At 39.9% G+C, this 27,002-nt stretch overlaps 1 protein-coding gene across 2 annotated transcripts in view; it reads right to left on the reverse strand.

Annotated features, from left to right (window-relative positions):
• Atp2a2 (ATPase sarcoplasmic/endoplasmic reticulum Ca2+ transporting 2) overlaps positions 1–27,002 on the reverse strand; it is a 58,252-nt gene that overhangs the window by 16,479 nt on the left and 14,771 nt on the right. For both annotated transcript variants that reach the window (XM_004843828.4, XM_087198517.1), the window contains exons 6-11: positions 10,343–10,423; positions 9,084–9,169; positions 6,985–7,449; positions 2,118–2,206; positions 1,387–1,489; positions 236–367 (exon numbers count right to left, since the gene is read on the reverse strand). In XM_004843828.4, coding sequence (XP_004843885.1) covers positions 236–367; positions 1,387–1,489; positions 2,118–2,206; positions 6,985–7,449; positions 9,084–9,169; positions 10,343–10,423 — 956 coding nt within the window. The remainder of the gene's footprint in view (positions 1–235; positions 368–1,386; positions 1,490–2,117; positions 2,207–6,984; positions 7,450–9,083; positions 9,170–10,342; positions 10,424–27,002) is intronic.

Raw genomic sequence — 27,002 nt, forward strand, 5'->3', positions numbered from 1 at the left:
GATCGCACTCAGGACCTTGCACTTGGCAAGGCAGGCACCAGAACCACTGAGCTAAATCCTCAACCCCGATAGCAAGATCATTTTGCCTGAGCATGAATATAAGGAAGTAGGCGTTGCAAGTTTGAGAGAGAAGATATACTTAGTTGTCCAAGAGAATGAGAGTGAATGGACTGTGTACACATGGGTTGGGTTAACTGATGACTGCATGAACAAAACACCAAAGGCAAATACTGACCGAGTTGCAGGCATTTGCGCGTTCTATTTTAGAAAGAGCCTTCAATTCGGTATCAAATACATTCATCTTCTCTACCAGGCAAGTGAGAGCAGTCTCTGTAGCTTCTCCAACTTTTTCATATACACCTTTCGCCTGTGTTGATTAAAAGCATATAAAATGGAAAAGTGAACAGGTAAATCTCTCTTTTTTTTCTAGTTAATTTTGCTCCTGCATTACAGGAGATCACCCAGATAATTAAAAATGTACTCAGAGTATAGGAATACATGTTACCTTATCTATGAAGTAGCTCTGTAATGATATTCTATTATGAAGCTTTTTCATTTCCCTTCCATTAATCACTGTATATTATTTCACTTAAGTGTAAAAAGCCACTGATTGTAATATTCATTCAGGGAACTTTCAAATAGTAAGTTTCAAATTCCAAATCACTGCTTATCATTGAAGAGTTAACACTTTGACTGAGTGGGCCTAGCTTGCCTTAAAACAGAAAGCAAAACATCTATTTCCACTATTAAAAAGAAAGCTAGCTGGGCCGGGAATTTAGCTCAGTGGTTTCGCCACCTCCTGCACAAGTGGCAAGGACCCGAGTTCGATCCCCGGTACCAAAAAAAAGCTAGCTTCAGACCTGTGATTCCCCCTGCCTTAGTCTCCCAAATAGCTGGGATTACAGGTGTATACTGCCACACTTAGCTGGTTTATATTATCATTTTTATCATAATCATCATCAAAACAATCTAAGCTTGTTCAAAAATACACAGCTAGCCATCTTAAAAGAAAATCAATACCCTATTCCCTTCGGGAAACATTTTCATTTTTTTGGATACCGGGGATCGAACTTGGGTCCTTGCGCTTGCGCAGCAGGTGACGAAACCACTGAGCTAAATCCCCGGCCCTTGGAAAACATTTTCTAACCTAGATTTTACTCATTTATATAACAATGCTGTCAACAGTCAAGGATATAACATAAAATTCTTAGTCAAGAAACTGCAATGCTCAGTCAGGGATCTATGAATAGCACTCAATGGAAGAGGAAACTAAAACCAAGAACCCTGCTTTCAAAAGGAGGGAAGGAAAGCTGGATTTTCCTTCTGGCCACCCATCCTTACACAAGAAACTCTGAGCACTAGCTTCTCTTTTACGAAAAGGCTTACCTCATTGTAATCCAAAGCAGAGTCATTACAAAGAGCACAAATGGTTGCTAATTCTACAAGCCCATCATATTGATGACATTTTATTGGCTTATCATCTTTATGCCTATCAAAAAAAAAAAACACTTGAAGCAGTGTAATCAACACTATTGATTTCCCCCCAATTAATAACAAAAACAGAATTTTGAGGACAACAATCTAAATTGTCTAAAATGCAAAAAATTTGAGTGACAGCTCTTTGAAATCTAATGTTGGAGCTGGGCATAGTGGTGCATACTTGGTAGCCCAGCATTCAGCAAGCTGAATGGAAGATTTAGCTGAAAGGAGGACTGTTATGAGTTTAAGCCCAGCCTGAACTATATGGTGAGATCCTTCTCACAGGAAAAAAAAAAAAAAAAAATCTGAGGTTATGTATCAGTTTAAAAGTCAGCCCTGGGTTTGATTCCTAGCACAACAAAAACTAAAATTTAAAAATCTGATATTGCAGTTAATATTAATGCTAGGATTACAGGCATGCACCATCACGCCTGGGTTGTTTTCTTTTTCAAAGTGTGTTATTTTATTTTAATGCACTCCTCTAAAGAGTATCAACTTAAGCCACATTCATTCATTTATTCTGTAGTGCTGAGTTATATCCCCTGCCCCTTCATGGCTTTCCAGAACTTCTTCAAACTGTATAGACACTACAATGCCACAATGGATCCTGTATGTATCCAGAAGGGAGGGTTACTCACACTTCTCCAATGGGTGCATACGTTGAGCCAGTTATGGTGAACTCATTAAGGGAACAAGTGTCACCTTCAACTTTGTCCAGAATGAACATCTGTAGGAGAGGAAAGCATAACAGTTTGTATATATATATATTTATTTATTTATAGCATAACAGTATTTAAAAGACGTAGATATATATTAAAAAATTGCAACTTGTCAACTTGCAGGGGGAAAAAAGTTAAGAAAAAAAAGGGGGGCGGTATCAGGGATCAAACTCGACCCTGCGCTTGCAAGGCAGGTAAGGTGCCACTGAGCTACATCCCCAGCCCAAGAAAATAATTTTAATAAAACTCCCTAAGGTTCGGCCTTAGGACTATCCTTACTTGACTGCTGTTATGCATCACCATTCTACCCTACCTTTCAGCTAACAGTCATGCTCAATCAATAATAAGCAGCCGTGGCACCAAAGATACAGGCAACAACCCACACCAAAAGGGAAACACACGAACTGTGGGTCAGCAAAAGGTCAATGCCAATGACTGGTTATTCTAGAATGCTCAGAATTCCAAATTTCCACTGGCTAGGAAACTGATATTAGGTAGTCCTGACTCAGAGCTAAGCATAAAAGCTTGGGAAGAATAAACTCACATTTCAGAGTCACATAAACACTCGCTGAGTAAAGTCAGACAAGCTGCTTCTCGGCACCTCCCCACTTACTTTATTGTAGCAATAGCTCATTTTCTATGAAGGTGCCTAACTCCATGTATACAGTGAGGAGCCAGCAGGGCTAAGTGAACTGCTTTCCCTCAGACAGTACAGATAGACTCGTGCTTAGAAACCTGTTTTCTCTTTCTCTCCTCCTCGCTCTTCCCTCTTTTTGGTGGTGCTGGGGATCAAACCAGGACCTTGTGCATGCAAGGCAAGCAAGTACTACCACTGAGATTCAGCCCCAGCCTAGGAAAGAATTCTTCATGTTACAGAAGAACCAAGTAGTGGGGCATGGTGGTTGCATGCATGTAATCCCAGCACTTAGGATGTGCTGAGGCAGGAGGATCACTTGGGCTACATAGTGAATTTAAGGCCAGCCTGAAGTACATAAGGAGAGCCGGTCTCAAACAAAACAAAAGCAAGTGACATGGGCTACTTTTCTTAAAGATGGATTTTTGTCTTGATTTGTAGCTGAGGCAAGAGGTCTGCAATTTTAACCCTGGCCTAGACAATTTAACAAGACCAAAAAAATTCAAGAAAGCCAGGTGTGGTGGTGCACACTTGTAATCCCAGCACTTAGGAGGCTGAGGCTGGAGGATTGCTGAGAGTTCAAGGCCACCTTGGGCTACACAGTGAGTTCAAGGCCAGCCTGTGGCACAACGTGAGATCCTGCCCCCAAAACAAACACAATTTAAGAAATAATTTTTTCAAGGAGGAATTTTAAAGATCTTAAACAAGTCAAAGAGGCCATTTTACGCTTTAAAGAACACATCCTCCATAGCATTTTAAAAAATGGGCTCATTTTTACTTTAAAATACATTCTTTTGCTTCACATTCTGTTATTTAGTAATTTAAATTCCAAAGTCTTCATTTGACAACCAGACTCAGAACTAAATCAACTCTGGAACAGAACTAAAATCTGAGATATCATATGATTATAAAAATAAAAATCAGGGGCTGGGGATTTAGCTCAGTGGTTCTGGTGCCTGCCTTGCAAGCACAAGGTCCCAAGTTCGATCCCCCGTACCCCCCCCCCAAAAAAAATCTAAAAATAAAAATCAAATTAATGGAATTTAAAACACTGTTGGCTCTTAAGCAAAGATTCCAGTTTAAAGAAGTTTGTCAAATGAGAAAAAGGGCTGTATTCAAGCTTACATATGGCATGATCAAGTCCTGCCTGCCATATTTTCTAACAGCTACAATACCTGAAAAATGAAGTTCATCAAAAATACTCTTTCCAGGGCCAAGGATGTAGCTCAGTGGTGCCATGCCTGCTTGGCAAGTTCAAGGTTGAGTTCGATTTCCGGTACAAAAAAAACACAAAAAAACATGCTCTTTCCACCGGGCATGGTGGGCACAAGCCTGTAATCCCTACACTCCAGAGGTTGAGGCATAAGGATCACTAAGTTTGAGGCCAACCTGAACCACACAGTGAGCCGCTGTCTCAAAAAAGAGGGCCAGGAATGTAGCTTGGTGGCACAGCACCTGCCCGGCAAATATGAGGCCCTGAGTTCAATTCCTAGTTAAAAAAAAAAAGCTCTTTTCAAAGATGTCTGGTATTTTATAGAAAACCCAGAATTAACTCTGTGTTCAAGGTCACACAATTAGTAAGTGGAAGGGAGGACTGAGTTTACCACTTCCCTGTAAGAATATTCCATTTTACTGCTTATAAAAGTTGTATGGGCTAGGGAATAGCTCTACTGCGAGTGTTCGCCAGGTATTGCAAGGTCCTGGCCTTGATCCCCAGCATTACAAAAAAAATTGTGTGACCCTCAGACATGCCATTTAACTTCGCAGTCTTAAGTTTTCTAACCTGTTGACCAGGACTACAATATCATTCAAATACAGTCAGATGTGAAAACAGAGGGACTGCACTAAGTATCAGAGGAAGTGGGCATTATTACAGTACACTACACTGCTTCTTTAATGATACTTTATTCCTAAAATGTGAAATTCTTTAGGTCTATAACCAGTCTAAAATATTCTAGAAGACACTCAGACCTCCAAAGTTCATTGGCTAACTCTAAATATACTTAGGCATTTTATACCGTGAGCAGGTAAAACATTTAGATCTGCAGGATGGAAACCTGAAGAGTCAAGGGCGATTATGTAACAGCCCTGCAGGAACCCTCCTGTGGAATACAGACTGCCACCAGCTTTCTGTTGGGAAAATCACTTAACTCAGAAAATGCAGCCTTTCTCTTTGCTATAAGAAAACATTTAAAATCAAACCATTTAAAGAAGAATAAAAGAAAAATATTTTATAATTAACTAGGAAGTGAAAAAAATTTAAAGATTACAATTTCACAAACTGCTTCTTTCAGGAACATAACAACTGTTCTGAGAAATTAAGCTTCCATGCTAAGTTTAAAGAATGTACTGGGGGAAGCTAAATAGTAAACATGAAATCCTTTCCTTTTCTGAAACCACCAGAGTGACAAAACTGGTTTCTAGCCAATTCATCCAACCTTTCAGTTCCAGAGTGAGTTAAACCCTCTTCTGCAGAAACCTACGACAAACGCAGAAGCTGACCACTTGAGAGCTGCGATGCTCCAATCTGCTTCAAATAACTGTCCATCACCTCTAAAGCTGGGTTTAGTCTTCACAAAACTGTGAGGGAGGGGACTCAAACCAGCTGAGCTGAGCACAGTGAAGCGTGCCTGTAATCTCACTGCACTAACTCGCTCTGGGGGGGTGGGGGCGCCTGAGGCAGGAGGATCACCTGAAATTCTAAGCCGGCCTGGGCTACATAGTGACTTCAAGGCTGGCCTGAACTAAACAGTGAGACTGTCTCAAGAAAAAAACAGAACAAAAACACACATATTATCAACACTGTGAATTTAAAATTAGCTAGATGAACACTCATAGGGTTTGACGCTAAAAGAATAAACAGTATTATCTGAAACCTGGAGGTGTGGCCAAGAGAATGACTGCATGATTTTAATGTCATACAGAATTATTATTTAAAAGGCCCGCTCTTGGAAAAATCTAGCACTGTTTCTGCTATAGTGGGCACCCCTATTATGTAAAGGCAAGGATCTGTGCTCTTCAGAAAACATGTAATTTTGCTTCCTTACAGGTACCAGTTTTGTAATCTAGCCTGGCAATCCTAAAATTATTTCCTTAAATTATCTTTTAATGCCAATTTTACAGATTTCCTTGCTAATTAATGAGAAATAAAAACTTTGACACATGTCCAGTCTACATTCAGTATTTATATGAGCTATGTGTACTCTTACTATACTGACTTGCACTAGCTTGTTTGAGTAAAGTCTAGGTAAAGAGAATTTTTCTGAGATGGGGTCTTGTGTTGCCCAGAGTGGCCTCAAACTCCTGGGCTCAAGGGAATGTCCCACTTCAACTTCCTGAGTGGCATGGGACTGGGAATTTATCACAGTGGCACCATGCCTGCCTTGGAAGCGCAAGGTCCCGAGTTCGATCCCTGGTACCAAAACAACAAACTTCTTGAGTGGCTAGGTTTCAGTTACACACCACTGTGCCCTACTTAAAATTAATTCTACAAAAGAACATGGGCTTGGAGTGCAGCTCAATGGTAGAGCACCTACTAGCATGAATGGTCCCCTGGGTTCTGTCTCAGCACGATAAAAATAAACAAAATAAAACTTAATTTTATTATTATTTCTTCAGATTTTTTCTTTTTATACTACTCGGAGTGGAACCCAGGGCCTTATACAAGCTAGGGAGCCACCCTACCACTGAACTACATTCCCAAGCCCCCAGAGCATCCCTTTTTCTTTTTGAGACAGGGTCTCCCTACATTGTTTACACTGGCCTTTAACTTGTAATCCTGTCTACTTTTCAGGAAAAAGCACGCTTCATCAAGTATGTTACAGAAATAACTAATTAGGACTTCAGGCAGGAAGTTATTAGCTGCTTCTTCTGAAGCTTGTCTGTTAACACACATACATCGAGAGAGAGAAAGTCAAAGAAATAAAGCTTCTGGTTAACTCCCTAGTAGAAGTCATGAGCCATGCACGAAGCTATCTCTCATTTCTCAAGACAGTTTCAGAAATTAAATGAGTAATTCCTCTCAAGTATTAAGTTGGCCCAAGCCTCACACAGAACAGTTTCAAATTCTAAATCTAAAGTTTTGGTGGCAGAAAGGTGTACTTTTGGGACAAAGAGAACCATAGGAGAACCTGAAAAAAAGGATTTCCTTACCCTGCAGACTGACATCTGATTCGTAGTAAGTGTACCAGTCTTGTCCGAACAGATAACAGAAGTACAACCAAGGGTTTCCACAGACGGAAGACTTCGAACAATAGCATTTTTCTTTGCCATTCTGCGAGTTCCAAGGGCCAGGCAGGTGGTGATGACAGCGGGCAGACCCTCAGGGATGGCTGCAACAGCCAGCGCCACTGCAATCTTAAAGTAGTAGATAGCACCTCGGATCCAGGAGCCCCCGTGCACTGGATCATTAAAGTGCCCAATGTTTATGATCCAGACTGCAATGCAAATGAGAGAGATGACTTTGGAAAGCTGTTCGCCAAACTCATCCAGTTTCTGCTGAAGAGGTGTTCTCTCCTGTTCTGTGGCCACCATTTCATCTCGGATCTTGCCGATTTCAGTGTTAACTCCAGTTGCCACCACCACTCCCATGGCTTTCCCAGCAGCAATGTTTGTACCCTAAGGAGAAGTAGAGGAGAACTGCTCACAAGATCAATACATCCCAACTTGACCAGTATAATTCAGACACTGGATTTTGAAAGGGGCACCCTGATTCCTCAACTTACTCTACTGGGGACGTCCCAAGGCTGCAGTGACAGTGAACAATCCCTCATGCAGGTGGCAGATTACCCTACCCTCGGCCCCCGCAAACCTGGCTTGGATTCCACACAGTACCTCCCTATCCAGCTCCACACTGATCTGTCTGGATCTCGATTCACAATGTGGAACACCACTTGCAGGTTACCTTTGGGCTTTGCAGTGCTTCAACCCTTCTGCATTCTCAATTTTTCAAACTCCAACCTGCCCTCAAATTCTATGCTTCCCCCTTCCCCCATCTCTGGCTCCAACAGTGCACCCTGCCCTACTTCTTTTTTTTTTGGTACCGGGAATTGAACATAGGAACTTGCACTTGCCAGGCAGATGCTACACCGCTGAGCTACACTCCCAGCCCCCTGCCCTACTTCTACCAGCTATAAGAAGGGCAATCAGCCCCAAATGGGCTATCTTGAAGGTCAAACACCAGCACTGAGTCAATGCCACCAAGTGTGAGTGTCTTCTTTCCAACGTGCATTAATTCCTAGTGTCAGAATGATATGGCTTTGTTATTTCCACTGTTACTCTCTGATGCTTCACTTATTATGGGTAGGTTAAGCTCTCCCACTAACCCACAGAAGCCCACTACTTCAAATACCATTCTAGATTGCAAGCAACTTTGCACTATTTTTAAAAACTTTCAAGTCAACAGAAAAAGCGAAATAGTACAATGAACATCCACATACTCTTCATTCAACACTAATGGTTTGCCATGCTTGCCCACGCACCCTCTCCAAACATACCGCTTCATCATGAACCAGGAACAGCAGCAACATCCATGTCATTCTGAAAACACCCTTCATGGGCTAAAGGCTTTCCCAAATACATCTACTTTTCAACTGTTTGCAGATGCAAGACGAAACCTGTTTGACCTGATCACTTTTTCTCCTCAAAAACTTGCCAGTCAAAAGTAAAGATATCTAAGTCACACATTATACCATTGCATTTCATTGGCTTGTTTGGTGGGTGGGTGGGAGTTCTGGGGATTGAGCCCAGGGCCTTGTGCATACTAACCACGTGCTCTGCAACTGAGCCACACCCCTGGCTCAATAACTAGTAATTTCTGACAGCTAAGACTGACCAGGAAGAGTATCATTATCCTTTCGAATAACAGACAATACTTTTTAAAGTCTGATCACTGAAGGTAGCCAGTAAAAAACATCGGTGGACCTTTGAAAATTTAGGACTATCTCTAAATAAAATACATTTGAAGTTTGGCATGGTGGTACACACCTGTAATATCAGCTATTTGGAAGGCTGAGGCAGGAGGATTACATTGAGGCCAGCCTAGACATTGTAGGAGACCCTGTCTGAAAATGAAATAATACTTCAGTACTTCCTGGATTCAAATCCCAATACAAGACCCCCCCTCTCCCCCGTAAAAAAAAAAGCTTTTGAGGGCTTGGCTCAGTGGTAGATTAGGTGTTTAACATGTGTGAGGCCCTGGGTTCAATCTCCAGTATCACCAATACCCACCTAAAATCTGAAAAAGCACTTACAGAAAAGAGCATGTTCTTCTTATCTTGGTTGACAGCCCGTGGGTCAGGGACAGGGTCAGTGTGCTTGATGACTGAAACAGATTCACCTAAGCAGGTTGTGAGACATAAGGGACAGTTAAATCTGGGAACCCTCATCCATACCATCCCCTTACCATTAATAAGATACTGTCAGCATGGGAAAAGGAACATGCAGAAGAAGAAAACTAGGAAAATTTAGTAATGAAAATTAATTCCACAGCAACAAATGTCAGGAGTAAAAAGCAGTGCACTTTCAAAAGGAGCTTAATTTTGAAATAAAACCCAATTACCTTCCTTTTCTGGAATAATCACTCAGTTTTATACTCTGAATATTTGACAAAAGATATGATTTCTCAATTAGCCTAAAACTACAGTGTGATTACTTAACAGAAGAGGACACCCCAGACCTTCTGTTTCTACAGACACACCCTGAGAATTTCACAAATAAAACCCAGCCACTGTCCCAACATTTATATCTTAACTGCTTAGAGCTTGTTGCTGCTCAAGGGAGTTTTATCAGATAAGCCATTCATCAAAACAAAATAAAAAGGGGCCAAGGTTATGCACTCACTGTCTATATTAGTTGCTTTCAAACACTGATAATCAGATAAATTCCGGAGCTTTTATATTTTCTATTTAATTCAGGTTAGCATTGTTCTTAACCTTAATCTGACAACCTTAAGAGTTCATTTGAACCCTCCACCCTACATTGTACCTGTATCACACAAAAATGGGAAAATGTTTCAAACAATTATAAGTGTAGGAGTGCAAACTCCAGGTAGTCCAACAGTTACTTTTTTGGGCTAACTTTTGTTAACGGTACAATTGCTTATTGCAAATTATGTTAGATGGAAGATTAGAATTCTTCTAATGAGAAAAACTATATCACTTGGGTCTATTTTTCCTGCCTGGAGAAAGGGCAATGAGTAAATAATTCACTTTCCACAGAACAGGCAAGCAACATTTCAACCTTAAGATAGATTACTTCTGCTAACAAAGGAACTGATAAACCTTTTAAAAAATTAAACCAGTGATTCTATATTAAAAACAAACTTTTAATTAAAAAGATAAATAGGGGCCATGAGATAAAAGCCTATATTAGCAAAAAGCTTAATTGATAAAGCAATAATAAAACAAGTCTCTTAGGATCAGGTGGGATACACCAAGGGCTGACTATACTGGCTCGGACGCAACAAAGCGATTCCTCAGTTTTCAGGAACTTTCCAGCTTGTAACACTTACCAGTGAGAATGGACTGGTCGACTCTTAGAGTCGTAGACTTGATGGAAGTTAATCTTATATCAGCAGGAACTTTGTCACCAACTAATGGGGGGAAGGAAAGGCAGCTAAAGTGAACTTCTATTACCGTATTACCTAAAGATTAGTTTGTATCCAAATCTAACAATTTTTAAAGGAAATAAACACCCTATATACAGTGCAGTATGCCAGGCATGGCAGTGCATGCCCGTAATCCTAACACTCTGGGAGGCTGAGGCAGGAGGATTGCAGTCTGAACAATTTAAGTTTTGTGAGACCCTGTCTCAAAATTTAAACATAAATAAAAAGGGGCTGAGAATGTAGCTCAGAACAAATGTAGCCCAGTGTCAGTAAGTAAAGCAAGCAAGCATTAAAAAAAAAAAAAAAAAAGTTTGGCTATATATGTATGCTCAGACCTGGAAGTTGCCACTCTGAGTATTTTGCTGGGGATACAGTGCAGCCTGTGCCACCAGGTTTGGATTCTCTTTTTTTTTTGGTACTGGGGGTTGAACTCTGGACCTTGTGCTTACAAGGCAGATGATGGAACCACTGAGCTAAATCCCCAGCCCTGGATTCTCTCTTTTTTAATAGTGCTTTAATTTTGTAGCTCTGTGTTAGTTTTTTTTTAGATAGGGTCTCGATATGTAGTTCAGGCTGGTCTTAAACTCACTGTGTGCCCCAGGCTGGCCTCAGGATTACAGTTGTGTGCCACTACACCCAGCAATAGGCTTTTTTAAAGGATGCTAATTCACACAAAACAAACACAACATAAACTATACAAATAAGAATTGTGAAAACAGACTTAGTTGGCAAGGATGTATGCATTCTTATTCAGCATGACCGTAAGAGATGAAAATTCCCCAGAATTAATAAGTTAGAAAATTTATTAGGTATATGCAGAGAGAGTCATAAAAATCCTGTCAAAGGCCTGGAGATTTAGCTCAGTGGTTCCAGCGCCTGCCTCGCAAGCGCAAGGTCCCAAGTGCGATCCCCAGTACAAAAAAAAAAAAACAAAAACAACAAAAATCCTGTAAAGTGCAGCTAATAAGGAAAACTATGGATGTACACAGTGTCAGTAAACATTCTCCTCAGACAGGGGCAGCACATTTAGTGTTCATGACTCTGTAAGCTTCCCAGACTTGGTGGCCACTCTGTATATGCTGCTAGTAACACCTACTACAAACTTTAGTGGGCAAAATTATCAAAATTGCAAAGCACCATGTTTTTACCCACAAATTAAGAGAAATTTAACCTATAAACATTGCTCAGATTATGTAGTTAATTTACAGCAATTTTTGGTTAACACTGCAAAGATGAGACAACTCTTCACAAAGAAGTGAAAACTTCTAAGATACACTGTACACTGAGTGAGGAAAAACAAGATGTGAATGGTACTTCTGGGGCTGCCAGCAATATAAAGAAATACCTCTGGGAAGGGGAAACAAACTGGTAATGCGGGGTTGTTGGGCATGGGTGGAGGGAGACTTTTCACCTTATACCCTTTGGACTTTTTGAAATATGAATTATCAAATGAACCAATAAACCTCTTGCAAAACCTGAAGATCTTTCAGCCAAATGGGCCTCCTTTCCTGGGCTAAAAAGGTCCTTTAATAGCTCTTGCCAGGCATGGTGGTAAATGCCTTTAATCTCAGCACTTGGGAGGCTGAGGCAGGATTGCCATGGGTTCGAGGCCAGCCTGAGCTACATGGTGAATTCAGGGCCAGCCTGAACTACAAAGGGAGACCCTGCCACAAAAACAAAAACAAAGAAAACAAAACAACCCCCAAAACAAAACATCACAACACACACCCAATACTAGATAAAGCCAATGTCTCTACATGCACCCTGACAACAATGCCCAGCATCCTCTAGAGATTGCTGATTAAGTACACATCTGCATGAAAACAATTTTACATTTATAAGTGTAGGGGCAGGTTTGCACCTCAGTGGTAAAGCAGTTCCCTAGCATGTGTGAAGCCTTGAGTTCAATCAATCCCTACCACTGCCCAAAAAACCTCCATCCAACCCCCAAGTGTAAAACAGCTTTCCAGGACTTTCTGAAGAGTAACTAAGGAAGCTTTGAAAGTACTAGTGGAAGGATAGCTCAAAATATTTTTAAGTAAAATTTTCATTTTCCAGACTTACCCTACAAACTGAATTGTATTCCCTGTCACAGGTTATAAATAAAATGGCAAGACAGCCATGCTGTCCAAGAAATAAACAATGGACTTGTTAAACCTTCAGTTTAGTTCCAACTGTTCTGTACTTAAAAGATCTTTCAAATTCAAGAATACAGCTTGCTTTTAAACCTCAATGCACAGAACAGCTCTATACCCTTAGTAGGCAATGTGGCCACAGGCGGTGCAGAAAGAGTCTGTCAATATATAATCTCAAGAGGCAAAGACTGTCCCAGCATTTGACTGCAGGGACACCCAGGTTAAGATGAAATTCCTGCTGGAGATGCTTATGCAATGAACAGCAATATTCCAACTAAATAAACTAGAGCCTTTCATTTTAACAGAACTCTGCTCATGCTAGGGAATACATTTAACAGATGATTAAGACAATAAAGTAAGCATATTCTGAACTTTAGTGACCTTCAACAAGCTAAAATGCCCTATTAAGATGAAAATTTAAAAGCAAATTAAAATTGTTTTACTGTTTTTACCATCATAACCAGATTCTAAATGCCTTTAAACACTGTGAAGTCCAAGCTCAAAGATACGTATTATGACTTTAAAAGGAAAATTTTCAAATGTTTGTTGATGTCTGAAGCAATTTATGTCACAATCCTCCAGGAGCAGAAAAGACTTCTGTCCAGTGTAGCACAGAGGTCCTCAATCTAAACACTGCTATACCTCTACACTATAACTATTAGCAGACTTCTGCAGTGATTCTATTTTTCAAGTTCCATATACAGTGTTGGTAGGACATTTGCTTAATATGCAGGCAGCCTTCAGTTTGATCTTCCACACCACAAGTAAATAAAAACAAGTGAAGGGAAAAAAGCCAGGTGTAGTGATGGATGCCTATAATCTCAGCTACAGTACTTGGGAGGCTGAGGCAAGAAGATCACAAACATGAGGCCAGCCTGGGCAAATCAGCAAGATCCTGTCTCAAAAAACAGGCTAATTGTAGTTCACCACTCCTTGGGTTCAAAAGGGGGCAAAGGAGGGGAGGGGGAATAGAAAATGTATCTTCAGGGCAATAAATATCAAAGTTAAATTTCTTGACTAACATAGTTAACATTTTCAGAGTAAGATGACATAATATATATTTTTTCGTAAAATATTTCTGGCAGCATTATAAAAAAAAACCAACTACTTTTTCCTAAAGGTCTAAATGCATGAAGGGTGTCTCTGCTGTATAGAAAGTGTATTGAGGGCTGGGGATTTAGCTCTGTGGTTCTGCCACCTGCCTCCCAAGTGTAAGGTCCTGAGCTCGATCCCCAGTACTGAGGGAAAAAACAAAAACAAAAACACATTATCTTGACTGACCTATGCACCTATGTTCTAGCGTTATAGAGAGCAACTAAGGCCAGGAAGGAAAACAAGTCTTTCCTAAGCAAGTTTCATTTACTGTGAGACTGCTTAACTCACTCTTGCTTTTGGTAATAGTCCACTGACAGATCACAAAGCAGGTTCTGTTGAGAGTTAAAAGACCTATGAAAGTGATGACCCATCAAATAATTTTCAAACTAAGACAAAATGATTTCCTTTTGTGTGCAGGCTTCCATGAGTTTCAGACACAGGGACTGGGCCTAAGGATCAGGCAGTGCAGTTCCAGGGATCACATTTATTAACACCCCTGATGGGGCATGACAATGCCCTCAGGGCAAGTAATAGTGGAAAATCCTTCCTCTTGCCAAGGAAAAGCACTGCAATTTTTTCCTCCAAATTTTTTTTGTCTCTTCGGGTTGAGGCAGGTGTAATCAAAGAATAATCACTTGTGAACTGCCTTCCATTTAACATCTTGACACTTTTCAAATTCAGCTCTTGGATCCCTCATACCTTAGCTCTTAATCCCTTGACATCACAATATATATTTCCACTCTGAACAAAATCCTAGAGTATACTTCAAGTTAAGAGTCATGTTAGGGAGTTCAATCCCTGGTATCCCCCCTAAAAAAAGTCATGTTAGGTATACATAAGAGTCAATTAAAATAAATTATTACTTTGCCACACTTTAGAACTGAATGCAAGCTTGCTCTCCCTAACAAGTATCTAACAATTTGCATCACTTATGTCAAATACTGACATTTAAGATAGCACTTACTCAGAAAATTCTTGTAAATTTTTAAAAATTTAACTTACTGTGGAGAATTCCATCAGATACTTATTAAAATTTTTGCTAAGAAAAAACTATGTAAGACCAGATATTGTTTAAATCCCACTACTGGTTCAGTTTAAATGACTCCTAGGAAAAGCAAGTCATAATAAAATTAATTACCCTAGATTTCTTTTTTTGTTTTTCAGGTAACAGGGATCAAACTCAGGACCTTGCACTTGCAAGGCAGGCATGGCACCATCGAACTAAATCCCTGGCCCAACCCTAAATTTCTTAAGCATTTAAAGGTGACTCAAACATTTTCACTGTTTCCAACTCAAGCCATAAATTGTGCAATCATGCAAAATGAATGAAATTCCTCACTTGAGAAGACAGAGTTGCTGACTTCAAACTATTTCCAAGCCTTAGGGTGAAAAGGAAGAAACATTCCAAAACACCAACCATGGTATATACTGTTTGCTCCCAGTATGGCTTTTCAGGAGTATACCCTCTTTTAACATGCTCCCAGGAGCTAGAACCACTGGCGGTACGTGCCTGACAATCATGACACAGCCATGCACGTACCACCAGTGGTTCAAGACGCCTTGGGTATGACAGACACCATGTTTGAAAATTGCAAATGTGGCTTGGGGTGGTGGCATGCCTGCAATCCCAGTACTCAAAGAGGGTGAGTCAAAATGGTGGCAAGTTCCAGCCCAGCCTGAGCAATTTAGTGACTTAGCAAGACAGTCTCAAAATAAAAGGCAAATGTAGAAACACTGTCAGACGTAAAATCTTTCAGTAGTTTCCTCCTACTATACTCGAGGTAGATTTAGTGTCCCAACCAAGGTTTATAATTTGTAGCATTATCAGCTTTCTCTCTGAGCTTCAAACAATGGCCCTCAGTCTCTCAGAGCTTTCTGGTCTTTACATACTCTTACCTTCTCCCTCTGCAAACAGCAAGGCTTTCCCTAACTACCAGATAAGGCTGTTATCCATTTCGAGCCAGAATATGTCATTTCCTAAAACTGTTTTGATGTACCTTTCCTACCAGACCAAGAGGTCCATAAAGACAGAACCACTGGGTACTACTGATTTCCAATCCCCTAGGAACGGACCATATGGAGACAGTAGTTGTCAAAGTATTTATCAACAAATAACAAATACTTGCAGCACACACTTCCTTTAATATGTACAATCAAGAAACTTATAGTTTCTACCAAGGTGAAGAATGTTACAGATCCAGAAATGATGAAAAATCAGGATCCAAAGAAATCTTGAGACTTAGTTAAAATGAGGTTTAATAGGGCTGGGGGATTTAGCTCAGTGGTTCCGGTGCCTGCCTCACAAGTACAAGGTCCTGAGTTCGATCCCCTGGTACCAAAAAAATAAAATAAAATGAAGTTTAACAATGACAGTTGTTTAAGCGAGGCATGGTGGCACACACCTATAATCTCAGCACTCAGGTGGCTGAGGCAAGTGGACCACCATGAATTCAAAGGCCAGCCTGGAATACACAGTGATTTCAAGGCCAGTCTAAACTACATAGTGAGACTCTGTCTCCAACATAGAAAAAGAAAGAAAAAAAGGGCAGTTGCTTAAATTCTACAATCAGACTAAAAACAAAAACCAGGTAAGTGTATTTTATGTCATAAGGAATAGTTTGTAATAAAACTGACTAAAAATAGCATAGCTGGTCCCATGCAGACAACTTTTTAGTTGTTACTAGAGCGATCAGAGAAGCAAGGTAACCTGAATTAGATGTGGAGGCCACCATGTTGCCACTAAAGGTTTAGAGTGCCAAGTATCCAGCACACCTACCATACAGATTTTTTAAATCACAAAATAAAACATGCTTTAAAGGTGAAACCCCAACCTGCTTTTCCTCCATCTAACAAATACTCATCAGGCTGTTAATAGTGTTTCTTATGCATAACACTAAAATGTCATTAAAAAAAAAAAAAAACAGACCTGGTTTTACATTAGAATATATAGATCTGTCTTTTTTATTGGCTGCACGGTAATTATCATTACAACTTGGTGAATGCTGCTTCTATATTGGTTACTGCTGTAAGGGCTTTATAGGTCATTAGTTCAGTCTTCACAAAGAAGGTACTAGTATCTTCATTCCCAGTTTATAAAGGAGGCACTTTTCAAGGTCACAGTATTTTACAGCCACGTTACAAACTGAATCTCCAATTTCATGCCTATCTAGTTTTTTCTATCACAATGTAACAGAGTAAACACCGTTGCACACATCTTCTACTTCTAAAGGACAAACAGAATACCCTACAAAAAATACTATTCCTCAAATTTGTAAGGTGATAGAAAAATACAGTGAACATTTAAATTAAAAAAAAAATTATTACAGTAAAAGACACATTGCCATGAATCCCCCTTCAAAGTATTCCCCATCCCTGCAAACATATTCATCCCATCATTCTTGCCACTTCTGAAACTGTTCTGGAAATCCTTTTATGCATCATTATAGTTGCCCTGTGGTTGCTGCCTCAATGTCCTGAATTGATTCAAAACGTTTACCTCTCATGATTGACTCTGGAGAAGAGCCAAAAGTCTCACAATGCCAGAACTGGTGGATGAGGACACACTGCAATGTTTTTAGGAGACTGCTTTTCTGTTGGATGGCACTCAGCAGCAGCATTCACCGTATTAATTTTGATCACCCCTCATTAAGACACTCAAAAAAAAGGACGTTATAGTAATGTCTTTTAACTGTAATGAATCATTTTACAATTTAAATCTGACCATACTTCATAGTCCTGCCATTTTCCTATATTCTCAATTCTTTAACAGTTCTATCATTGACAATACCAAGCATTTTACGTTTTTCAAAAGTAGTATTATCTTCAATATTTTACACTTAAGAAAAGTGACCCCCCCCATCATGTACTTTGCTTTTTCCAAAATTTAAATCTCAGTGGCAAGAATGGAAAGGTTAACATTTACTGGTACTGTGACTACCACTGAGTCATGCGGAATGGGGAGGAGGCAATTATAGGAAGTCAGGAAATACCAGCCCCATGAAATTAGGTCAAGCTTCAAGATCAACTGGTCCATCATGCCGAGAGGAACGGTTAGGGAGACCCTCCCAGAGTTCCTCATTTCTCGGAGTTCTTCCTGTCTCAGCTATCCTGACAGTGCTGGGGACCTTAGATCTCAAAACTACTCCTAAACATCTCCACTGATTTTTTGTTTTATTTTACTTTTCTGTTAATATATTTTACTGGGCCGGGGATTTAGCTCAGTGGTTCTGCCACCTGCTGCCTTGCAAGCCCAAGGACCCGAGTTCAATCCCCAATACCAAAAAAAAAATAAGAAGACGACAAAGAAATGACTTAAGAAAAAGTAAGAACCAAGAGAGATTATGTAAAGGTGCAAATTTCCAATGATGAATGTCATCATATTGTATACCTAAAATGTACCAATAAAAAAAAAATGTACCAATAAAATTAATTTTTTAAAAAATGATTTAAGAAATGATTTAGAGCTACCTGGAAACTTGTTAGAAATATGTTAATAATCAGGACCATTTCAGACCTAAAGAAGCAAAGTGAACATTTAACAAAGTTCCCAGGTGATTCCTATGCACATCAAGTTAGAAGCATTATTCTAGGTATGCCAAATTGCTGGCCAGATCTTCATGCTTTAAAAAAAAAATAGCTCTCAGCCGGGGGGGGGGGGGGGGGGGGGGATTTAGTTCAGCGGTTTCACCACCTGCTGTGCAGGCGCAAGGATCCAAGTTAGAGCCCAGTAACAAAAACAAAAACAAAAAAGCTCTCATTTTTACATTTTTGAGATTTTATACAGACACTGTCTACCAGACACAACACTCAAAATATTTACTATATTTGCCAGGCATGGGGGTGCATGCCTGTAATCCCAGCACTTGGGAGGCTGAGGCAGGAGGATCAAGACTTCAAGACCAGCCTGGGCTACATAGTGAGTTCAAGGCCAGCCTGCACTACGAAGTGAGACCCTGTCTCAAAAAAAAAATTACTGGACAGACCTTTACAAAAACTCTGCTCTATAGTGCTGGGAAGCTTAGCAGGTATGGATTAAGTGTTTACTACATGTTCAAAGACAGGCTGCTCCAATCCCAAAAGTTTTCTTTCTTCCTTTTCCCCCCTCAGAGACAGGCTGGGCTCAAAATGTGTGGCAATCCTCCTGCCTCAGTCTCCTGAGTGCTAGGATTATAGGCTTGTGCAACTATCCCCAGTTCTAACAGGTTTTAAAAAGCAAAGTAGCTCCAAGACACATGGTCACACTACCTGAATGAATTAGACATATTTTAGAGCTAGAAAGCTCCTTAAGAGTCTGCTCTATTTTGGTACAGAGGCATGCCCCTATAGTCCCAGGGACTCTGGACACCAATATGGGAGGATAGGGAGTTTAAGGCCAGCCTAGGCAACCTAGCCAAACCCTGCAAGAGTACATTGTGATTACCTGATTCTGTAGAGGTTAATTTGCTTTGTCCAATGGGATGCAGAGTAAAACAATCCAGGTTTTGGTACATTAACTTAGTCATCTATTTCACACTTTGTCTTTTACTCAACTATTTAAAAAAGCTACTTTATACATGTTAACTAAATCTTGAAAGTTAACTATGAAACGCTAAGCTTTTTTTCCTCTTTCATGAAGTTTAAGAATTCTTTGCATTCTTTTAAAAATAAGTCCTTAAAGAAACTTTAATGCAAATGCAATTTTATGATGTGACTGTGTCATTTCTATTACTTACATAATCTTAAAAATGACTCGCTCCACAGTACAGCACAAGACAGAAGTCATCTGAGGATATTTATGTCCTCATGCTATTCATCAACTATGGGTTACCAGGATACATGAAGTTTGTTTCAAACAATCCTGAAAACAGCACCCTTGAGAAGCCAATAAATAAACCCCCAGGGCATATACTTAAACCCCCAAAATTCTGTAACACCCTTTGTCTATCATATCTTGATTCACTTTTGTAACATTTAGTAAAATACAGAAAGCTTAAAAAACACTGGTGTTCACATCTTTTAAGATTATACACAATTGGGCCGGGAATGTAGCTCAGTGGTGCCACACCTGCCTGGCAAGCCCAAGGTCCTAAGTTCAATTCCCAGTTCCCCAAAAAAATTATACACAATTTTACTATTTTTTTGTTTTCATTCATCCAGAGAAATATTTTCCTGGGACTAAAATAATGTAAAATTACCACAATTTCACAAGGGGTTCTTTATTTCCATATTTCTCTTTGCTAAATCACTTTGGTTCCAGTGTACTTAATACTTTAGTATTACTAGTAATATTTTAGGTTCATGTAACGCATCTGTAATTCATGCTCTCATCGCTTCTCAGCCTTTTGGCTAAGTTCAAGTGTAATGCATGCTCACACAACTGGCCATGGTGGCACATTTCTATAATCCCAGCACACGTGCTCACCTCGGCAACACATATATAATCCCAGCACACTGAAGGCTGAGGCAGGAGGATCACCACGAGTTTGAGTTCAGCCTGGGGTACACAGTGGATTAAAGGCTAGCCTGAACTAGCAGAATGTCGAAAAAAACAAGCAAGACAGAATCCATAAGGAATTAGAAGAGACCCAGAAGAGCAAAAGCAATCCTGGGAAACAAGAGCAAACTAGGAGGCATCACAATCCCGGGTTTCAATTTATACCACAGGCCAGGGATTTAGCTCAGTAGCTCCGAGCCTGCTTCAAAAGTGCAAGGTCCTGAGTTCAATCCCCAGTACAAAAAAATAAAAAAGTTATACTACAAAGCTACAGTGATAGACCCATATCTCTCACCATGTACTAAAATCAAAATGGATCAAAGATCTAAATGTTAAAATAGAAACAATCTGCTGAAAGATAAAATAGGTAAAACTCTCAAGGTCATAGGTGAGGCAAGGACTTTTTTTCCACAGTACCAGTGATTGAACTCAGGACCTTGTGCTTTCGAGGCAGGCAGTGGCACCACTGAGCTCAATCCCTGACCCACTTTTCACTTTTTTTTGGCGGTAAGGACTTTCTGAACAGAATCCCAGCTGGACAGGAAATTGTACCAAGAATCAACAAATGGGATCTTATCAAATTAAAATGTTTCTGCACAGCAAACAAACAAACAAACAAACAACCACAAGAAAACCCAACAGAGTAGAGAGACAACCTACAAAGTGGGAAAAAGTTTCTTGCTAGCTATTCCTCAGGAGTAATATTTCTAGAATATATAAAGAACTCAAAAAAATTAGATCTCCCCCCAAACAAACTCAAGAAACAGGCAAGAGAAATGAAGATGTATCAGAAGATGCGCATATGACCAACAAATACATGAAGAAATGTTCAACGCTGCTAACCATTAGAGAAATTCGAATTAAAACCCCAAGAGTCCCTCCGACCCCAGAGAACGGCTATCATCAAGAAATCAGTAACACGTGTGGGCAAAGTGGCGAGGGGCACTCCTTATACACAGCTGATGGGAATGTAACTAGTACAACTGTAAATGGCTCTGGCAATCAGTATGGAGATTTCTCAGAAAACTAAAACTAGAAATTCCATTTGACCCAGCTATTCCCTTCTGGGCATCCTCATAAAAGAGTTAAAGACATTACAGAGCTTTGTGTGGTGGTGCACACCTATAATCCCAGTCCACACAAGGCTGAGGTAGGAGGAATGCTGCAAGTCTTGAGGCCAGCCTAGGTTATACATTGAGTTTGAGGTCAGCCTGAACCACATCCCTATCTCAAAAAAAAAGAAAAAAAAAAAGACATCACATCACATTGACACGTGCATACCCATGTTTACAGCAGCATAATTCATAGTAGCTAAATATTGGAAGGAGCCTATCTGCACATCCATCCACAAATAAATGAAAAAAGAAAACATGGTATTTAGACAATGGAGTACTACTCTGTCATAAAGAAGGATAACCCTGAATCACACGTAGGTAAATGGATGCACCTCATGATGTTAAGTGAAACAAATTAGACACAAGTTTTAAATATCGCATGGTTTCTCTTAATGAGAAACCCAAAATACAAAGAGCAAAACAGAAAATAGAAGCAGGGAAATAGATTTTTCTCAAGCAGGAAGAAGATAAAAGGAAGGGGAGAGAAAGGAGGTATGTATATGTACCAACCCCCACAAAGAATGTAATCATGTTACTGAAAACATGTACTAATATAAAAACAAAACAAAAAATTATGAAAGGACCACAGATTGTAGCAATGTCCAGAAAAAGTAAATCCAGAGAAACACAGAGGAAACCTGTGGTTGCCAGAAAAATCAGGTGAGGAAGCAAAGAAAGCAATTGATAACTGGGATGGCATTTTTTTTTTTTTGAGAGGATGAAAATCTTCTGGAATTAGTAATGATGATCAGACAACTCTGTGAATACTAGAACTGATCTGTGTATTTTTTTATTTTTGTTTTTTGAGACAGGGTCTTGATCTATAATGCAGGGTGGCCGCACTTGCAATAATCCTCCTGCCTCAGCCTCCATTGTGCTAGAATTGTAAGAGTGAGCCCACCATACCTGGCCTAATTGTGTATTTTAAAAGGGTAAATTTTATGAGATGTGAACTACATTTCAATAAAGCTATTAAAAATAAATAGTGGCTGGGCGTGGTGGTGCACATCTGTAATCCCAGCACTCAGGAGGCTGATGAGGCAGGAAGATGGTCTTGAGTTTGAGGCCAGCCTGGGCTACATAGTGAGTTCAAGGCCAATTTGAACTACATAGTGAGACTGTCTCAAAAAAAAAATTTTTTTTTAAATGGTGAGCTGGGTATGGTGGCACACACCTATAATCTCAGCATTCTGGCAGGCCAAGGCATGAGGAATTCAAGTTTGAGTCCCACTGGACAATTTACCAAGACCCCATCTCAAAATAAAAATAAAGGTAGGGGTGTGGCTTCATGCAAAGGACCTGGGTAGACCCCAGGGCCACTCAAACAACAAAAAGCAGCCTGGGCCTCAAACAAAGTGAAATGTCACTAATATACACATTATATATATATATATATATATATATATATATTTTACCAAGTACACTGCATATTTATTGTCTGCCAAATTAGCTGTAGTTGAAGTCAGATGCAATAAATCACAAAGACTCATTTCCTGAATAATAAAATGTGAACATGTATCTATAGAGTAGTTGATGGTTAAATATCACACATTTGCAAAGCTATCACAATATCCATATAGTGCTATTGCAGAACACATGCTATATTCTGCACAAGCATGTAGCATGTATACACTAGCTGAACCTTCTCTACTCTTGATTTTACATTTCAGTCATTAAAAAACTTATGACATCTCCAGCCAAGGTTACAACAGTCAATATGACAGTTTGCCCTTAAGGTGATCATTGCCTAGTAGCATGACAGGAGTGTTTAACAAAATACCTGTTATCTAAAACTAGGTCAAAATTCAAGAAAGCATAGTATGCATGAGCCCAACAGAGAAGTACTGCGTAAGATTTCAGAGTGCTTGTGTAGAAGAGTGGGAGAGAAAAAGTATTAGCACTTCCCAGGAAGGTTTCAGAAACAGGCAAAAGGGAACTGTATGTATTCTGTAGCAGTAGTAGATAATATGTTCCTCTAAGATGAGGATTTAAACCTTATCTTTTTAAATATTAAATGGCTTTTGATTAAACTTCTCTATATTAAAAGATGGGGAATGGTTGTATTAGAGACCAAGGAAGAGGCAAATGAAATATGTTTCAGTTGAGAGATAATGAAAAAGTTCTGGTGATGGATGGTGGTGGTGACTACACAACAATATGGCTCTAGTTAACACACAGAACTAAACACTTAAAAACGTATAAACAGATAACATGGTAAATTTTGTTGTGCCTATTTTATATTACAAAAGAGAGGGCCGGGGATTTAGCTCAGTGGTGCTGCTGCCTGCCTTGCAAGCGCAAAGTCCCAAGTTTGATCCCCGGTACCAAAAAAAAAAAAGAAACTCCAGAAGACTGAAAACCTCAGATCACACACATTATGGATCAACTATCATTTGTCCTTTCTAAGCTATAAAATCCAACATATAAAACTAATACAATACAAAGAATGGAATTATATAGTGCACATGAAGGGTCAGGTAGATTAGGCCATAACCTAAGCTTCCCTCTGAGATTTGCACACTGGAGAAATTAACAAACTATAAAAATATGCCTTTCTGAAAAAAAGTGAGAAGTTTAGTGGTACTAAAAGGGAGGCCTGCCAGGCATGTGGCACACATTGTAATCCCAGCACTTGGGAGGCTGAGGCAGGCGGACTGCTGTGAGTTTGAGGCCAGCCTGGGCTACACAGTGAGATCCTGGCTCAAAAAAAAAAAGAAAAGAAAAGAAAAGGTAGGCCTATATGGGTGAGCATAAAGGAACTGCCTAAGAGACTGGGGATGAGCTCAGCAACAACCAGGGCACTTGTCCAGCATGCACAAGGCCAGAGTTAGATCCCCAGTATTTGCAAAAAATGAAATTACAGAAGTTAGCAGAAGCTATATAATGCAAAATCTATTAGGTCAAAGAATTTTGTATTTCAAGTGCGGTGAGAAAACCACTTAAGGGTTTTCAACAGAAGAATAAATGGCATGCCTTTTAAGAAACTGCTCTGACTGCTGTGCTGAATGGACTGGAAGACAACAGTAAAAGCTGGAGCTCCCTTAGGAAAGGATGACAATCACAGGTGAGTTGATGGCTAGGAGGCAGGGACAGTCAAACACTTGGGTGTTTCCTGGTCCAGTCAATGGTCTCACAGACAAATCAGAGTGTAAGAAAGGTAAGAATCAGGAAAACCTCAACTGGCCAGGGATTTAGCTCAGTGGCACCGCACCTGCCTCGCAAGCATAGAGTTTGGTCCTGGGACAAAAAAAAAAAAAAACACCCCAACTTCTCAGTCAACTAGGTTGTTAAAATGACTTCCCAGAATGGGAAAGACTACAGAGAATAGGATTCAGAGGAAAAGAAAAACCAAAGCCACCCACACTGAAGAGAAGCTAGCCTTAGTTTATTTCTTCCAAAGAGACGATGCCTTGTAGCAAGGGTGCAGCTTCCTGTGTGTTGTTTATCACTGTCCTCCTCAGATGTAAACTCAGGAGAAACACTGTGGGGTAATGTAAGTCTTTGTGTAGACCCAAGCATAAAACATTCTTTCTTCATTTGAGAGGGTAAAACTGCATATTCCCAGGTGGAGCTGGAGGAATGGTAAGCAAACCGTCAAACCAAAACTCACACATATACTTAGACAAAGCTATCTGCAACCCCATCTACTATATATTTATGGAAAGACAAAACTATTTTCTTTTTTTCTTACTCCATTACTAGCACTCTCATATCCTTTCAACTGACCTAGAAGTCCTCCAAGGACCTTTTATTCTGCATGCTCCCCCATTTACCCCCATATCTACTCAAGAGATCAAAACCTGTTCTTTGCACATAAGTCAAAGGCTCAGTTTTCAACTACACATGATCATAATTCCACACCACAAGGCAGGTCAGAGCTAATATTCTTGGTTAAGACCTGGGAAAAACTTTTGGAAGGCTAAACGTTTCTGATGTATACTCCTGTTAAGAATTACTATTCATAAACTCTCCTTTTCTAGGTTTAGTGGTGCATACCTATAATCCCAGCTACTTGGAGGGCTAAGAGAGCCACATTACCAAGTCCAAGGCCAGCCTGGGCACTTTAGAAAGACCCTCTCTCTACATTAAAAAAAAGACTATGCTTGGCATGGTGCCGGACACTTGTAATCCTGGCACTTGGGAGCCTGAGGCAGAAGAATCGTAAGTTCAAGGCCAGCTTGGAATACAAAGAAAGACTGTCTCAAAAAAAAAAAAAAAAAACAAACGTGTAGCTCAGTGGTAGAGGGCTTGCCTAGCATATGAGACCCTGGGTTCATTCGTGGCACCCCACACACACACACACAAAACCTCTCCCTCATTATCTTTAATGCTACTAACCTTTCATTCTTTGCCTGGTTTGTTAAAAGGGCCTCTCTCTCCCTACCTTCCCTATTCTGACCTATTTATTAGGACACAATCAGAATTCCCTAACACATTTTCTGCTATTAAAAGTGACAAATAGTAAATTCTGAATAAGGCCTATAGATTAGATATATAGTAGGATGGTTGTATAAGAAAATGTCCTTCATTTTACAAAACTAAAGTAGTTAGGAGTAAAGGGACAACACACCTGGTGTACTCACAAACAGTTCAGGCAATAGTATGCATGTATACACAGATTAAAAATGTGTATGTGATGAAATCTTAACATCTGAAGAATCTAGGTGATTCTCTTACTTTCTTGAACTTTTAAGTTTGAAATTATTTATTTAAAAAAATCTTTAGCTAAGTATGGTGGCACACAGCTGTAATCCCAGCATTTGGGAGGCTGAGGCAGGAGGATTACTGGAAGCTCCAGGCCAGCCTGGACTACACAGTGAGACCCTGTCTCAAAGAAAGAAAGTGTGAGAGAGAGAAAAGAAAGAATCCAACATCCCAAATACTTCATCTTGAATTGTACTTCTGCTAACACTGTTCAAGTCATTCACATGCACAAACTTTGCAGTTCCAGGTAATCAACTTATTGGTATATACCCAACACTTCCCCTTTTTTTCTGGAAAAATAAACAGCAATGACAAGGCAATTTCCTTTCAAACAACAAAGCTATACAGCACAGGCTGCAAGATGCATCTCTTTCAATTCTTTTCATTAAAAGGACAATAAAGATAGGACAATATAGACAAAGCTACCTTCCCTACATCAACTTAAAGCATTACTGAGACAATTATCAAAGAAATAAGGGGCCGGGGATTTAGCACAGTGGTGCCACCGCCTGTTTCACAAGTGCAAGGTCCTGAGTTTGATACCTGGTACCAAAAAAAAAAAAAAAAGTGTGCTCAGCTCAGAGTGTGAAAAGCTATGATAATCTGAATAATCCTATATAATGACTTTCTATAAATAAAACAGCCAAAAATAGGGCCGGGGATTTAGCTCAGTGATTCCGGCGCCTGCCTTGAAAGCGCAAGGTCCCGAGTTCAATCCCTGGTACCAAAAAAAAACCAAAAACAACAACACAAACAGCCAAAAACAAAATAAAAACTAAGACTGGTTGGTTCCAACAGCATCATCCTGATTCTGGGCTGTCTGAAAGCATGAGACTGATCCAATATCCCTGGCTCAATGTGATACATAAGTGTTTTTAAGCATGGCTTTTAGTCATGAGATTACCCTTAACCCATCAACTCAATATCATAGCTGCAAGTACTGGTATAACTTAACATCTGTGCAAAGACCCAAAGGCAGGGGGAACCATTAGCCATTTGTTGTAGTTTGGATCGAGAATGTACCTTCCAATCCTGACACCTCA

This window comes from Heterocephalus glaber, unplaced genomic scaffold, assembly GCF_053883595.1.
Source record: "Heterocephalus glaber isolate CG9 unplaced genomic scaffold, H.glaber_assembly_v1.0 deba00001687, whole genome shotgun sequence".
NCBI classification, from domain to species: Eukaryota; Metazoa; Chordata; class Mammalia; order Rodentia; family Bathyergidae; genus Heterocephalus; species Heterocephalus glaber.